The sequence below is a fragment of the Delphinapterus leucas genome, chromosome 9, assembly GCF_059928025.1.
Source record: "Delphinapterus leucas isolate spDelLeu-1000000601 "Yukka" chromosome 9, BTC_Dleu_Yukka2, whole genome shotgun sequence".
Taxonomy (NCBI): Eukaryota; Metazoa; Chordata; class Mammalia; order Artiodactyla; family Monodontidae; genus Delphinapterus; species Delphinapterus leucas.
The window spans coordinates 36,273,660-36,288,430 of record NC_143137.1 but is presented as its reverse complement, the minus strand read 5'-3'; the positions used below and the strand labels follow the sequence as shown (position 1 = coordinate 36,288,430).

At 38.0% G+C, this 14,771-nt stretch overlaps 1 protein-coding gene across 1 annotated transcript in view; it reads right to left on the bottom strand.

The window, feature by feature from the left end:
• The window catches only part of SAMTOR (S-adenosylmethionine sensor upstream of mTORC1), an 85,692-nt gene extending 81,309 nt beyond the window's left edge, over positions 1-4,383 (bottom strand). The window contains exon 1 of the mRNA XM_022582894.2: positions 4,092-4,383. Within this exon, the coding sequence (XP_022438602.1) occupies positions 4,092-4,251 (160 nt within the window). The 5' untranslated portion in view covers positions 4,252-4,383. The remainder of the gene's footprint in view (positions 1-4,091) is intronic.
• Positions 4,384-14,771: the final 10,388 nt, after the last annotated feature.

The window sequence follows — 14,771 nt, the reverse complement described above, 5'->3', positions numbered from 1 at the left end:
TAACCACTTTTATAATATTATCATTGCTACTAATAAGATTGATTTTTTTTTAGATCTCCCATTAAACCATGACTTTGAGAATATCACTGTTAACAGGGTAACGTGCATTTTTGTTTTTGTCTGATTGATAACCTACACGGGTTTATGTGACAAACTTGTTTAACCTGCTTTGGCATACAGAATAAGTAAATTCAGAGGCTTAATTAAGTTGATGAAAATTGCTAAAGTAAAGACACTCACATGATAAGTTAAAAAATCAAAACTAAGGAATGGGGAATCATACTTTTATTCCTAACAGCTGTAGCCTTTACATTTTCTTGTAGTTTTTACACGGATACTTTCAATTTAAAAAGAGGTGCCAAGCATAATAACAATCATTACAGGAATAAGATTATGTGACTAGGATTATGGAAAAAATCATACAAAGTCAACTGAAAATACACACGGCTCTACTTCAGTTCTCAATTAGATATGTACTTATCAGGCAGATTTGATTAAACAATGACTCCCTGTTCCAAACTCCCTGTTTGGAAAGAAAAACTAGCTGTTTCTTATTTAAAAGCTGTCTCCAATCCTATGATATATTTTAAAATATTTTTGGCTTATATCAAGGCCATTATTTTGAAAATTCTGTATAGCAAAGACAGAAAACACCTACATCTGCAAGCATATTTCCATTTATATAAACTCAGTCTAAAAGACTGTCCCTTATCTATAAATGGCTGACACCAGAAACACCCCTTCTCATCACCATTGCTAAACATTTCCCTACCATTTCCTTTTGGTAACTACTTCAGATATCAGCACTGCCTGGAACACTGACGTTTATCTCCAGTTCTCACTTTACTCTTATACAAATAGAGAAAGGATCTCTAAGTGGTGACACAGGACAGGCAGTAAAATGGAGCAGAGAGGGGAAAAGTGGTAAAAGAGTACATTAAACTTACCTGCTAGTCTTTACAATCCTATCCACTACCCCCTACCCCAAGCCTGCTCACTGCCACAACAAGCATCAGTTTGGACAAATGGACTGGGAAGGATGGAGAAAAACCTTTTTCTACCACATCAGAAAAATCTTATTTTCAATCTTATTCCTGCTTCATGTTCAATTCCACTACCAGAGATAAGGAAAGGGAAAACTATATTATCCAACCCTACACTCATTATCCAGGTCTCACTCCTGTCTATATCCAGTGAATGTTTTGCCTCCTTCTTTATTCTACCCCAACTTATTTCCTTCTTTGCCGTAACTCCCTAAGAAACCCACACCTCACATAGCCCTAACTCAGCGAACCATACCTATCCCATGGATTGCCCCATTCCCGTCAGTTTACATCCTCTTACCCAACACAAATTCTAGGGCTACGTCCTGCTTCCCATTTTCCCTACCACTCCAACATTTGGAGACACCATTAGGCTTTGAATTGGAAAGAAAAACACATTATTCCCATAAAATACGTTCTGTGCTAATGATAAACTATCCAAACTTCAAGCAAGCTATTTTACTATTTTTAGGATTCAGCTCACTCATGTGTAAAAAGGAAGGAAGTAGTTTAGATTACCAGTCCAAAATCTGGCTGACCAATTTCCAAGCACCACTGATAGGGATTCTGAAACTGTACATCTGAGGTGGAATGGAGTAATTTTCTAAAAGGCAACCATATAAGTCTATTGTTTATCCATGTTTGGGAATCACTGATAAATGCTAAAGTTCCTTCTAGTTTAACATTCCAAGATTCTAAGCTGGAATTTTCATTGCATTTTCTGATAGGAATATTGTTATAAAAGGAGTAAAGTTTCCATAGTTATTGGTGTTACAGTGCAGGCATGTTACTGATCAAATAGGCCTTTGTAACCTGACCTAGAACCTAAGCACCATTTATATTATTATTTTATAACCAGAGATGACTTTGCAAATGATATTATAATGATACTAAGACCTCAAAGGAGAGCACTAAAAATTACTTCTTTGGTATTATTATGTGCATAATCAGACTTTTTCACAGATGGCTTTTTCATGGATTTTTGTCAAATCACAACTAAGATTTGACCTACAGGTCAGAAATAAAGGTAGAAAGGGCAGACTCTTTAGGATCTTTTACTTTGCTAATTCACTGATGGGGCTTTGTATATCTTAGAGTAAAGCCTAGAGAAGTCTAGATCACTGGTGGAATTCAGGGCATTAAAACGCCTAAAGAACAGTCTCATTCATATGTTTACAGACTGCCAGGACTTTACCTGCCCTAAAGCACACTAGATCATTCACTTATGTACTACATGTATCTATTCTAGCTCTCATAACTTCCAAATACTAATTCTCATTATAAACAAGTGTGCCCTTGGTTAATATTCAGGCTTAAAGACATGTTTCAACATGTGAGAGCTAAGCAAATATAAACAGCTCTTGAACGCATGATGACACATTAGTAGTATATTAAGTGGAATATATTCATTTATGAATAAGTTAATAATGAATAATAATTATAAAAAGGTAAAAATGGAAACTGAATTATATGCTACCCATTTTTCTTTAAAAAGATGTACTTGCTTAAGTTTATGCAAAATAGCATGATAAATTAAAGTGTGTCCATTTTATTTGCTCATTTCTCCAAACAACACAAGAACCTACACTGAATGCCATTATGTAAGTGCACTCTCTGAATATCAAGAATGATGCAACGATTGCTATGGTAACTACTCATTTTATTGAATAAATTGTGGGTTGGGGTTTAAAGCATTCTTTTAAAAAACAAATTTTAACATCTCAGTATGCCCGATAAGTCTCTTTCTATTGCTACCTATTAAACAATAACTATAGGCTAGCTTTGAGGAGGACTATTTAAGCAGCTATTAAAAAATTGAGGCTTGAGTTGCCAAGGGGAAAAAACTCTTAAAGTTTGAAAAATGAAACACATCACCTACACTAAAGAGAACAAAAGACACTTAGTTTTTATCTTCCAGAGTAATTGAAAAGTGTTTGTAACTCGAAAGTAACATGATCTTACCTATCTGTTCCTTCACTGTCATAATTTTGCTTCTAATCCTAACTTAACTAAGACTGCCGACTTTTGTTTGCAATTAAGCTAAAGACAGAAGAAAGTTATCCCTCGTTTTGATCTTTAGAAGAAATGTCTCCTGAGCGCATGAAAAAACTGGGAATTTTCACTGTTAGTTTCTTATAAAATAGCTCTGTAAAAAAGCCTATATTTTAAAATACCAAGGATAACTGTAGATCCCAACTATAAACCTTCCTCAGGCCCAAGCAAAAGCTACTATGGCTTTTTCCTTTGCTCAAGACCTTCCATAAGAGGGGTTCCCAGCGACGGCCGGCTTCACCAGGGTCTGTATCCTTAGGAGGCTTGGTAGTTACGGATTAGTCAAATCTAAACAGTATTTTGAGAACCTGCCCCAGATCTCTTCCTCTCCCGCCTAAATAAACCCTAAGATGCAGCATTTGAAGAATGGGGGGAGCAAGGATGGAACCCCTCCCCCTTTTAACAAGGTGAAGTCTAGTCAGCTCTAAGGCCTGCTGACTTCGCAGCCCTGGAAGCCAATGCGAGGAAGCTCCGGCCCGGGCTAAAGCCGCAGAAATTAGGTACTAGGAAGGGGGTCTGACGGGGCAGCAAATCAAACAGGCTCATCAGGCGCGAGGCAGCGAAGGGTAACTCGGGCTTCTTTCAGTTCGTCTTTCTCGAATGGATTCTACCTGCCTTCGTGTTTTAGCTTCATGTCTCTCGCAGCGAGCGACCTCCACCTCCTGTGAGAGGATTTACGTGCTTGTGTGTGTGGTGACAACAATCTCAGCACCCCGGCTGGGGACAGGGGATGGGGGAGGTGGGCACTCGGCTCCTCCACAGGCCTGGAACTCTCCTGAAGGGCCCTCGAAGAAAAGGGGGCGGGAGGAGCACGCCTGACGCCGACCGAGTACTCGACCGAGAAGGGGGCGTCCGGACCTGGGAGAGCGGCCCTAGCAGAGGCTGACGTGCAGCTCCTTCAGGTTGTAATGGTGGCCCCTTGGGGGGAGGGGAGCGGTTGACAAGGGGCTGGGGGCGACGAGGCCTCCCCTTCCCCCCGCTCAGCTCGCTGTTTACCTTCCCGGTACTTCTTGCGGAGCCGCCGGTGGACGCTCTTTACCACCCCGGAGAGCTTCTCCTGCTCCAGCTTCCGCTCCTGCTCCCTGGGCGGCGGAATGCTCGGGGGCCTGGCCCCGTGCCCGCGAGCAGCGCTTCGGCCGCCGGCCCCCGGCTCCATATCGCTGCCGCCGCCGCCGCCCCTCGGGCCCCCGCAGCCGCCCGCCTGACGGAGGAGGTGGGGAAGGAGGAGGCAGCAGCGGAGGCAGCAGCGGGAGGAGACAGAGAACCTGGAGCGACGGCCTAGGAGGTGGCCACTTACCCAAATGCACAAGCTGATTGGTGGACTCTGGAGGGCTGGGCGGAAACGGAAAAGGCCAACGGCCAATGGACGGAGAGCGCCAGGGACGCACCCGCTTGTTTGGGAAGGCGAGCAGCTGAAGGAGGCGGAGTTTGCAGGCTGGAGTTGCCGAGGCGGTAGGAGCGCCAGGCCCGACTGCTCCTCTCCTCTCCCCGCAGCTCCGGGGATCCTGTGCGCAGGCGCTGTGGTGAGGCCACGGAAACGCGCCGTGAGCCACGCGCTTGCGCGTCTGAGTTTGCTTAGGTTGGGCATCTTTCTACCGCCTAGCATTCTTTCGTCTTCTAGCTATTCCCCCTTTTGCGGGTTATATTCTGGTGTGTTGCAGCCAGGGTCCTCTACCTGAGCCCCCGCTGCACCTTGTCGGTTGTAGGTTCCCTTTAGCTGTGTAGCCCTGAGAAGCGCTTTAGAGGTGAATTGGCACCACTAGAATTTTAGACTTTAAGGAACCCAGGCATGGATGCTTTGGTGGGCGCAAGAGAGGTATGGCTGCCAAGTACTGGCTTAATTCACGGGCCAACAATGGTTAATGCCTGTAGTGCAAGTGCTGGGCGAAAAACACAGAACTTGGGGAGAGGAGAGGGCCAATAAAAACAATATAAGATGGAAGAGGGGAAAGGAAAGATGCGGAATCCACAACAGATGCCCTCAAGAAGTTTCGTGGTGGCCCGGGTGTCAGAGAAAGCCTGCGTTGGTCTAATTTGCGTCAGATCTCTGAGCGCTTTTAAAGTTGGGTTGGGTGACCTCCTGCCTTTTATTTGGTAGGTTAATATATGCGAACGTCTAAGTGGGTATGGCAACCTATTCTACCTCCGTCCTCTTACATCTTCTCATGGGAAGCTTATGGAGAATATGGTTACTGACTTCTGCCCCAGAAAAGAGAGAGAGAGAGAGAGAGAGAGAGAGAGAGAGAGAGAGAGAGAGAGAGAGAGAGAGAGAGAGAGAGAGACTCTGCATTGGTAGAGACTGCTGGAGTGTGAGACAGTCAACCAGCTGAGAGCCCTTAATGAATTGTGTTAGGTTGTAGCCCCCGCACTCCACCGACCACTGCTGTTGTCGGTTAAATGATGTTGTTTGGAAATTGTTGCAGTAACTATCTGATCAGTAATTTTATAAGTATGAATGAAGCCTGCGTTATGTAACCGTTTTGTATGGCACCTTCTGAATAAAGAAGACCCTGAAGAACGTAGCATACACTCTCGAGAACATAGGAGAAGCAAGAGGGAAGAAGTGAAGGGAGAATACTGGTGAAATTTAAGATGGAAGATTATGTCCCTACCAGCACAGAGAAGCAGCAGATGAAACACAGATAAACTTCATAAGAACTAATTGTAATTATGAGGAGAAGTTACATGGACATGCCTAATAAAATGAGGATATGCTTCATGAGAATATGGGGGTCTTATTTGGGGGGATTTCATTTGGGAAAAAAGGGAGCTTGAAAAGACATACCTCGTTTGGCTCTTACGTATTTTAATATTTATCGGAGGCAGAAAGAGGTGCAAATATTTGGAAGTTATAATCATAGTAAAGAGAGCATTAAATTTCATTTATACTGAATTGTAGTTAAAAAAAATTTTTTCCCTCCATGCGACTACTAGCACATGAATTTTAAAGTCCTTTTAAAAAGTAAAGATTACACTGAAGGACACCTGGAAAATACAGAAAGGAGTAAAGAAAGTAAAAGTGCTAAGAGAGTAGATCTTAAATGTTTCCATCACAAAAGAAGAAGTGGTAACTGATGAGATGGAGGTGGTAGCTAATACTACGGTGGTAATCATTTTGCAGTTTATAAAAGTTTCAAGTCAATTGGATGCCTTAAACTTACACAATGTTATGTGTCAATTACATCTCAATAAAGCTGGTGGAAAAAAAGTAAAAGTCACCTGGAAACCCAGCATTGAAAGATAACAGTGCTTTTTTTTTTCCTTTGCTTGTACATACTTATTTCAAATGAGATATTTCTTATGGCTGTGTGATAGTCTATTATACGAATAGCCTATCATTTTAGTAACCAATTCCCAGCTATTGTATATTTAGGTTTTTTCCAGCTTTTCTGTATTCCAAGTAATGCTTTGATGAACACCCTTATACACAAATGCTTGTCCATTTCTTTAATTATACATTTCACTAGACTAAATTTCTAAAAGTTGAATTTCTGAATCAAAGGATCAAACATGTTAAGGTTTTTCACGTACATTGTCAAATTGTCTTTTCTGAAAAGTGGTAGCAGTTTATGTCACCTCCAGCAGTAACTGTGAGTGTTTATTTGATTGCACCCTTACCAACTATAGGTAGTACAATTTACAAAGTCATTAATGAGATTTTTTTAAAGGTCTCTATTTTTAAGAAACATGTGGGAATTTTCTGCTGTTTCTTAACTGGCTATTCTGGTTGGCATAATTTTTAACACTAAATACTAATATAAGAGCAAGTAAAAGGAACTTATTTAAGACTATCTAGTTGTCATTTTTCAAGCAAATTGAAGAGCTCCACATTTTTAATTTGTTTTTTGATTTCATATTTTCTCGAGAAGCAACTCAAGATTAGAAACTAAACAGCTGGATTTTATTCTAAATTTGAATGAATTCACATAGGGCAGAAGGCCAACATGTCCTGAGATACATCAATACTGAATTTTCTTTGGAGGGCTATGGCAACCAGCCATAGACCACAGTATAAAAAGGAGTTTATAATCTTCCTCCAGTGTGATTAGCAATATTGGGAAAAGCTTTCTGGCTGTTAAGGTAGCAGAAGAATGGTAGCAATATTTTCCATTTAAGTAAAATAATTGTCCCAATTGCTGGTAAGAAGAACTCACTGCAGAAAGTAGGTTTGGTGCCATATTCAATGAGCATATCCTATGCTCAGGAAAATATCAGCATCTTCCCCCTACCCTCTCTATGTGTGACAGAATTTCATTTACTGTAAATATCTTTAAAATTTTTTTCTCATTATTATTTTAAATGGCTGTTGGGAAAAGGGATGTTGGAATAAAACAGTATTCACTGAACGGGACAAAACAGTCTGGGAGGAAGAGACATTCCTAACGACTGCACTAAACCCCTGATAACTAAGTTTCTCATCCTCATTCTTTACCTTACCTGACGGACTTTTGCACCCTTTCCCATGCACATTTGGTATGTCATAGTAAGCTTCCTATGTCAAAGGACCACTCAGTATAGGAAAATATCCTTGGCAAGAAAAATACCGTGTCTTCTTTGTTTGCAGCTATGTTCTTTGTAAGGAAAACAAGTTCCCACAGGCAATGAGAAGAGACAACATGTAAAAATAAAGTGCATTCTATTTTCAGTATGAGTTCAAAACATATTAACTGGTGATGAAAAGTAAACTTGTAGGATCCATATCAAAATCTGGGTGGTGGCACTGAGTTAGCAAATAGAAAGATCCTGGGTGCACTTTGCAAAAGTGTTGTACTTTTCATTGCTACATTTATTGAGTTTTCCTGTAGGAGGGAGAAGCCTACACAATGGAAATTGGGGTTCTTTGATTATCTAAAGCATTAATCATTGGTATTTTTTACTCCTCTTTGACCCTCTTTATCATCAAAATCTTAAAAGCAATTAGGTTTTAATGTGTAATTGAAGTATTTATATTAAATTTCTGTTTATAAAATACACAGTGGTGTGCAACAGTGCAAAAAGACTTGATGAACCTCTTTATTATTGAAGATAGAGATATTGCAAGCTGGTTAAATCTTTGGCTCATGGCTGTTTAGAAATAGAATTTTTAGAAATTCAGTTAAAATGAGGACTGGAAAAGTAAAATCTATATTATTTTTTAAAATATTTATATATTATTTGTATAACTCTTACCCCTTAATATAAAAATATCCATGAAGTTTAAGTACTTTGTTTCTAGTAATTCAAATTTTTAAAGTGTAGAGGTATCATTAATTGGGCACATTTAGAGAAACCGTTGAGAAGCTTTCGTTTTTCAAATTTTATTTCAAATCACAGAAACTTTTTTTGGAATATGTATTTAATGTTTTGATAGAAACAAACATAGCAGAGAACTAGCAAGAAAAGAAATATTTTCAATGATATATCTTCATTCAGTATGGCAGATTACAACTTTAAAATTCCTTCTATTTATTGAAAATAAAATTATTTTCTTTAAAAATTTGTTTATAGTAACTAGTACAATGTGTCACCTGCAATTCTTAACATATCTGCCAACATAAAAATCTTTAAAATAACAGAGGTTAGCTGTCTTTCCAGAGTTAAAATGCAGAATGGTGTTAAGACTAGTATTAACTACAGCAAGTGGTAACAATTAACTACTGCCTCACTCCAAATGCAACTATAAAATTTACAATATTTTTGTGATTTACTAATTATGAAATACATTTAATTACCACAACAAGGCTAATGTAGGAGAAGATCTACATAGGAAATGGGAAGTATTCTTCTAGGTGATAGATAATGTCCTTATAATGCAGAGTAGGACTGAGAGATTTTCTGCATCTTGATTCCAGCTTTATGCTAACCGCCAGAGCAAGGTACTTGATTTCTCTGAGCCTTATATGTAAAATGAAGAGATTGGATTAGACTAGCATTTTTCAATTTTTTATATTCACCACGACTCACAGTAAAAAATACATTTTACATTGGGGCTTGGGATGTACCCCAAGCCCCAATGTAAAAAAAATATATATATATATACACACACTATATATATATACAAATATAAATATATATTATACATATGTATGAATACATATATATTGTACATATACATATATATAGACATGTAGACACACATATACAATTAGGACAAAAGTTTCACCAGACAGTACTTACCTTCCCTAAGTGCAATCCATAGTGGTATTTTCAATTCTATTTTAATTTTTAAAACTATGGAGCATACTACATTGATTTTTATGATGTTCTAATGAGTCATGGCTAAAATTTGGAAAATACTGGCAATTTAAAAGATCCCTGTCAACCCCCAAACCACTGTCATTCGGTGACTCACAATGATTTTCAGAATGCTTTGTGACATGTACCTTGCCATGTTGAGGCTATTCACTCCTTTTTAAATTTCATTTTTATGTTTGGGGAATTTCCCCCATTATGAATGTAGGCTCAAATAAGTGACTGGACTCTGCTAATCATATTCTCTGGAATGACCTGTCTGTTCAGAAAAGGGCAGAACAATGAAGCAGAAGCTACAGGGAACCTTTTGGTTCGTTGAGGGAGACTGTGCTGGTGTGGGTCTTTTAGGATCATAGTGACCGAGGTCCTGTCTTCTAGTGTCCAACATTTGCCCTTTAAGCCAAAAAAACAAAGGTAGTGAGGTCTGATCTAGCACATTAGTCACTGAGTCTGACTTAGGTGTTGATCTGGGCTGGGTAGTCTGCAAGTCTGCCTCACTGGTCCTTCTGGAGATTAGGGGGACACCTAACATCCTTTAATAAATGCCTTTTCTATTCGAACAGCTAGAGTGAATTCTATTTTTTGCACAGAAGTGTCTAATGAAGAAACATCTCAGAAGAGAATTAGGTGACCTGAAAGCAGTTTTCACTAGCTCTCACTGTGACTTTTGGTGACCTGTTATCTGCTGGGTTCCTCAATTTCCTCAGCTGCCAATGATGGCGACTTGTCATTCTTACTTCACAAAGTTGTATGAATAAAAGAAAATCGTGAACTGAAAGTGTTTTGAAAAGTTAAAAAATTACAAAAGCAAATGAATGTGATAGGTATTATTTGTTTTTAAGGGGCCTGAAAAAGTGAAATTGCCTGGATGCAAGAAGCTAAATCTAGACTTTCTTTTATTGAATGTTCATCTGTCTCCCTTTAGATTTTAATAGTTTGTCACCAAATCACTATTTTCTTTTTCTTTTTCTAAAGGTAGAGCATGCTCCAAAGATCTCATATTAGTTCTGAAATTACAAGGTGTTATATGTCAAAGAATGAAGCAATTACAATACATTTCCTAAAGTTGACCGTATCTCCCCCAAATTTTGAAAGTATAATTAGAATGTTTTTTGAAAAGCCAAATCAAAATTCCCCACCATAACATTTTAATAAACATGATATTTCTAATTTACCTAGAGTTTCTTAAAATTCTTTATTCTAAAACTGAACTTCAACAATTCTTCTTTTATCCCTTAAAAATGTATTCAGCCATTGGTCAGAAGACTCAATGTTGTTAGAATGCCGATTCTCCCTAAATTGTTGTAAAGCTTCAGGGTAATCCCAATCAAAATCCAAGCAAGCCTTTTTGTAGAACTTGACAAGCTGATTCTAAAGTTCATGTGGAAAAAAAAAAAAACTCAGAAGATTCAAAACAATTTTGAAAATGAAGAACAAAGTTGGAGATCTCAAGATTTAGTATATGGCCACAATAATCAAGACAGTGTGGCAGTGGCATAAAGAGAAACAAATACATCAAAGAAACAGGAGAGAACATTCAGAAATAGACCCATACATGTATAGACAACTGGTTTTTCCACAAAGTTGCAAAGCTTATTGGTGGAGAAAGGATAGTGTTTTTGACAAATGTTGCTGGAAAAATTGGACATCCATATGCAAAACAATGTTCTTCAGTCCCTGCTTCATGCCATATATAAAAAATAACTCCAAATAGAACACAGACCTCAATATAAAACCTAACACTGTAAGACTTTTAGATGAAAATCTTTATGACCTTGGGTTGGGCAAATAGTTGGCAAAAAGTGTGTGAAAAAGTGCTCAATATCGTTAGTCATTAGGGGCAAGCAAATTAAAATCACAATGAGCTACCACTACACATCAGTGCTAATGACTAAAATTTAAAAGTTTGGCCATACCAAGTATTGGCTTGAACACAGAGAAAGGAGAATTCTCACACAATGCAGGTGCAAACGTTAAATGGTGCGACTACTTTGGAAAACGGTTTGACACTCTTAAAAAACTAAAAATACACCTACCATATTATCCAGCCATACCACTCCTAAGTATTTACCCAAGAGAAATGAAAGTGTATATCTATATAAAGACATACATGAATGTTCACAGCAGCTTTATGTGTAACAGCCCCAAATGAAACAACCAAAATGTCCCTCAGCAGATGAATGGATAAACAAACTGTGGTTTAGCCATACAACAGAATACTAGTCAGCAATAAAAAGAAATAAACTATTGATTCACACAACAAAAAATAATCTCAAAATAATTAAGCTGAATAAAAGAAGCTAGACAGAAAGCAAACCATACTTTATTATTTCACTTACATAGAACTCTGGAAAATGCAAACTAATCTATAGTGACAGAAAGTGGATCAGTAGTCATGATAGGAGGGATTACAAAGTAGCATGAGGAAACTTTTGAGGACAATGGATATGTTTATTATCCTGAATTTGGTGGTAGTCTTATGAGTCTGTACAGATGTAAAAATTTGTCACACTGTACATTTTAAATGCATGTTCTTTCTTGTATATTAATTGTACCTCAATAAATCTGTTAAAAATAATATATTCAGCAACTATTATATGCCAGACATTCTGCTAGGTATTGTAGCTTCAGTGGCAAAAAAAAAAAAAAAGAGAGATTGTCTATATTTTCATGAAGTTAGCAGTTACTAGTAAGGGGATGCAAACCAATGGAATTCTTATTTATGTACTATTTATAAAATAAAGTAAGTGGAAATTTGATACAAACTAGTTACTTATTTTGCTACCTAGATAAATTTAGTGTAAACATAGCAAGGACTCAGCATATCTGTTAAATGAGAAGATATATAAAAGTGAAAGAGAGATATCAAATACTTCTTGACTATATCTCTTAACAGCGTCCATAACTTTAAAATAGAAAGCGATAGACAAAGTTTTAAATTCTTTTTTTTTTACATCTTTATTAGAGTATAATTGCTTTACAATGGTGTGTTAGTTTCTGCTTTATAACAAAGTGAACCAGTTATATGTATACATATGTTCCCATATCTCTTCCCTCTTGTGTCTCCCTCCCTCCCACCCTCCCTATCCCACCCCTCTAGGAGGTCACAAAGCACTGAGCTGATCTCCCTGTGCTATGCAGCTGCTTGCCACTAGCTATCTACTTTACGTTTGGTAGTGTATATATGTCCATGCCACTCTCTCGCTTTGTCACAGCTTACCCTTCCCCCTCCCCATATCCTCAAGCCTATTCTCTAGTAGGTCTGTGTCTTTATTCCTGTCTTACCCCTAGGATCCTCATGACATTTTTTTTTCTTAGATTCCATATATATGTATTAGCATACGGTATTTGTTTTTCTCTTTCTGACTTACTTCACTCTTTATGACAGACTCTAGGTCCGTCCACCTCATTACAAATAGCTCAATTTCGTTTCTTTTTATGGCTGAGTAATATTCCATTGTATATATGTGCCACATCTTCTTTATCCATTCATCCAATGATGGAAATTTAGGTTGTTTCCATCTCCGGGCTATTGTAAATAGAGCTGCAATGAACATTTTGGTACATGACTGTTTTTGAATTATGGTTTTCTCAGGGTATATGCCCAGTAGTGGGATTGCTGGGTCGTATGGTAGTTCTATTTGTAGTTTTTTAAGGAACCTCCATACTGTTCTCCATAGTGGCTGTATCAAGTGATATTCCCACCAGCAGTGCAAGAGTGTTCTCTTTTCTTCACACCCTCTCCATCATTTATTGCTTCTAGATTTTTTGATGATGGCCATTCTGACTGGTGTGAGATGATATCTCATTGTAGTTTTGATTTGCATTTCTCTAATGATTAATCATGTTGAGTATCCTTTCATGTGTTTGTTGGCAATCTGTATATCTTCTTGGGAGAAATGTCTATTTAGGTCTTCTACCCATTTTTGGATTGGGTTGTTTGTTTTTTTGTTATTGAGCTGCATGAGCTGCTTGTAAATTCTGGAGATTAATGCTTTGTCAGTTGCTTCATTTGCAAATATTTTCTCCCATTCTGAGGGTTGTCTTTTGGTCTTGTTTATGGTTTCCTTTGCTGTGCAAAAGCTTTGAAGTTTCATTAGGTCCCATTTGTTTATTTTTGTTTTTATTTCCATTTCTCTAGGAGGTGGGTCAAAAAGGATCTGGCTGTGATTTATGTCATAGAGTGTTCTGCCTATGTTTTCCTCTAAGAGTTTGATAGTTTCTGGCCTTACATTTAGGTCTTTAATCCATTTTGAGCTTATTTTTGTGTATGGTGTTAGGGAGTGACCTAATCTCATAATTTTACATGTACCTGTCCAGCTTTCCCAGCACCACTTATTGAAGAGGCTGTCCTTTCTCCATTGTACATTCCTGCCTCCTTTATCAAAGATTAGGTGACCATATGTGCGTCGGTTTATCTCTGGGCTTTCTATCCTGTTCCATTGATCTATCTTTCTGTTTTAGTGCCAGTACCATACTGTCTTGACTACTGTAGCTTTGTAGTATAGTCTGAAGTCAGGGAGCCTGATTCCTCCAGCTCAGTTATTTGCTCTCAAGATTGCTTTGGCTATTCGGGGTCTTTTGTGTTTCCATACAAATTGTGAAATTTTTTGTCTAGTTCTGTGAAAAATGCCAGTGGTAGTTTGATAGGGATTGCATTGAATCTGTAGATTGCTTTGGGTAGTATAGTCATTTTCACAATGTTGATTCTTCCAATCCAAGAACATGGTATATCTCTCCATCTATTTGTATCATCTTTAATTTTTTTCATCAGTGTCTTATAATTTTCTGCATAGAGGTCTTTTGTCTCCTTAGGTAGGTTTATTCCTAGATATTTTATTCTTTTTGTTGCAGTAGTAAATGGGAGTGTTTTCTTGATTTCACTTTCAGATTTTTCATCATTAGTGTATAGGAATGCTAGAGATTTCTGTGCATTAATTTTGTATCCTGCTACTTTACCAAATTCATTGATTAGCAATAGTAGTTTTCTGGTAGCATCTTTAGGATTCTCTGTGTATAGTATCATGTCATCTGCAAACAGTGACAGCTTTACTTCTTCTTTTCCAATTTGGATTCCTTTTATTTCCTTTTCTTCTCTGATTGCTGTGGCTAAAACTTCCAAAACTATGTGAAATAAGAGTGGTGAGAGTGGGCAACCTTGTCTTGTTCCTGATCTTAGTGGAAATGCTTTCAGTTTTTCACCATTGAGGACCATGTTGGCTGTGGGTTTGTCATATATGGCCTTTATTATTGAGGAAAGTTCCCTCTGTGCCTACTTTCTGGAGGGTTTTTATCATAAATGGGTGTTGAATTTTGTCAAAAGCTTTTTCTGCATCTATTGAGATGATCATATGGTTTTTCTCCTTCAGTTTGTTAATATGGTGTATCACGTTGATTGATTTGTGTATATTGAAGTATCCTTGCATTCCTGCGATAAACCCCACT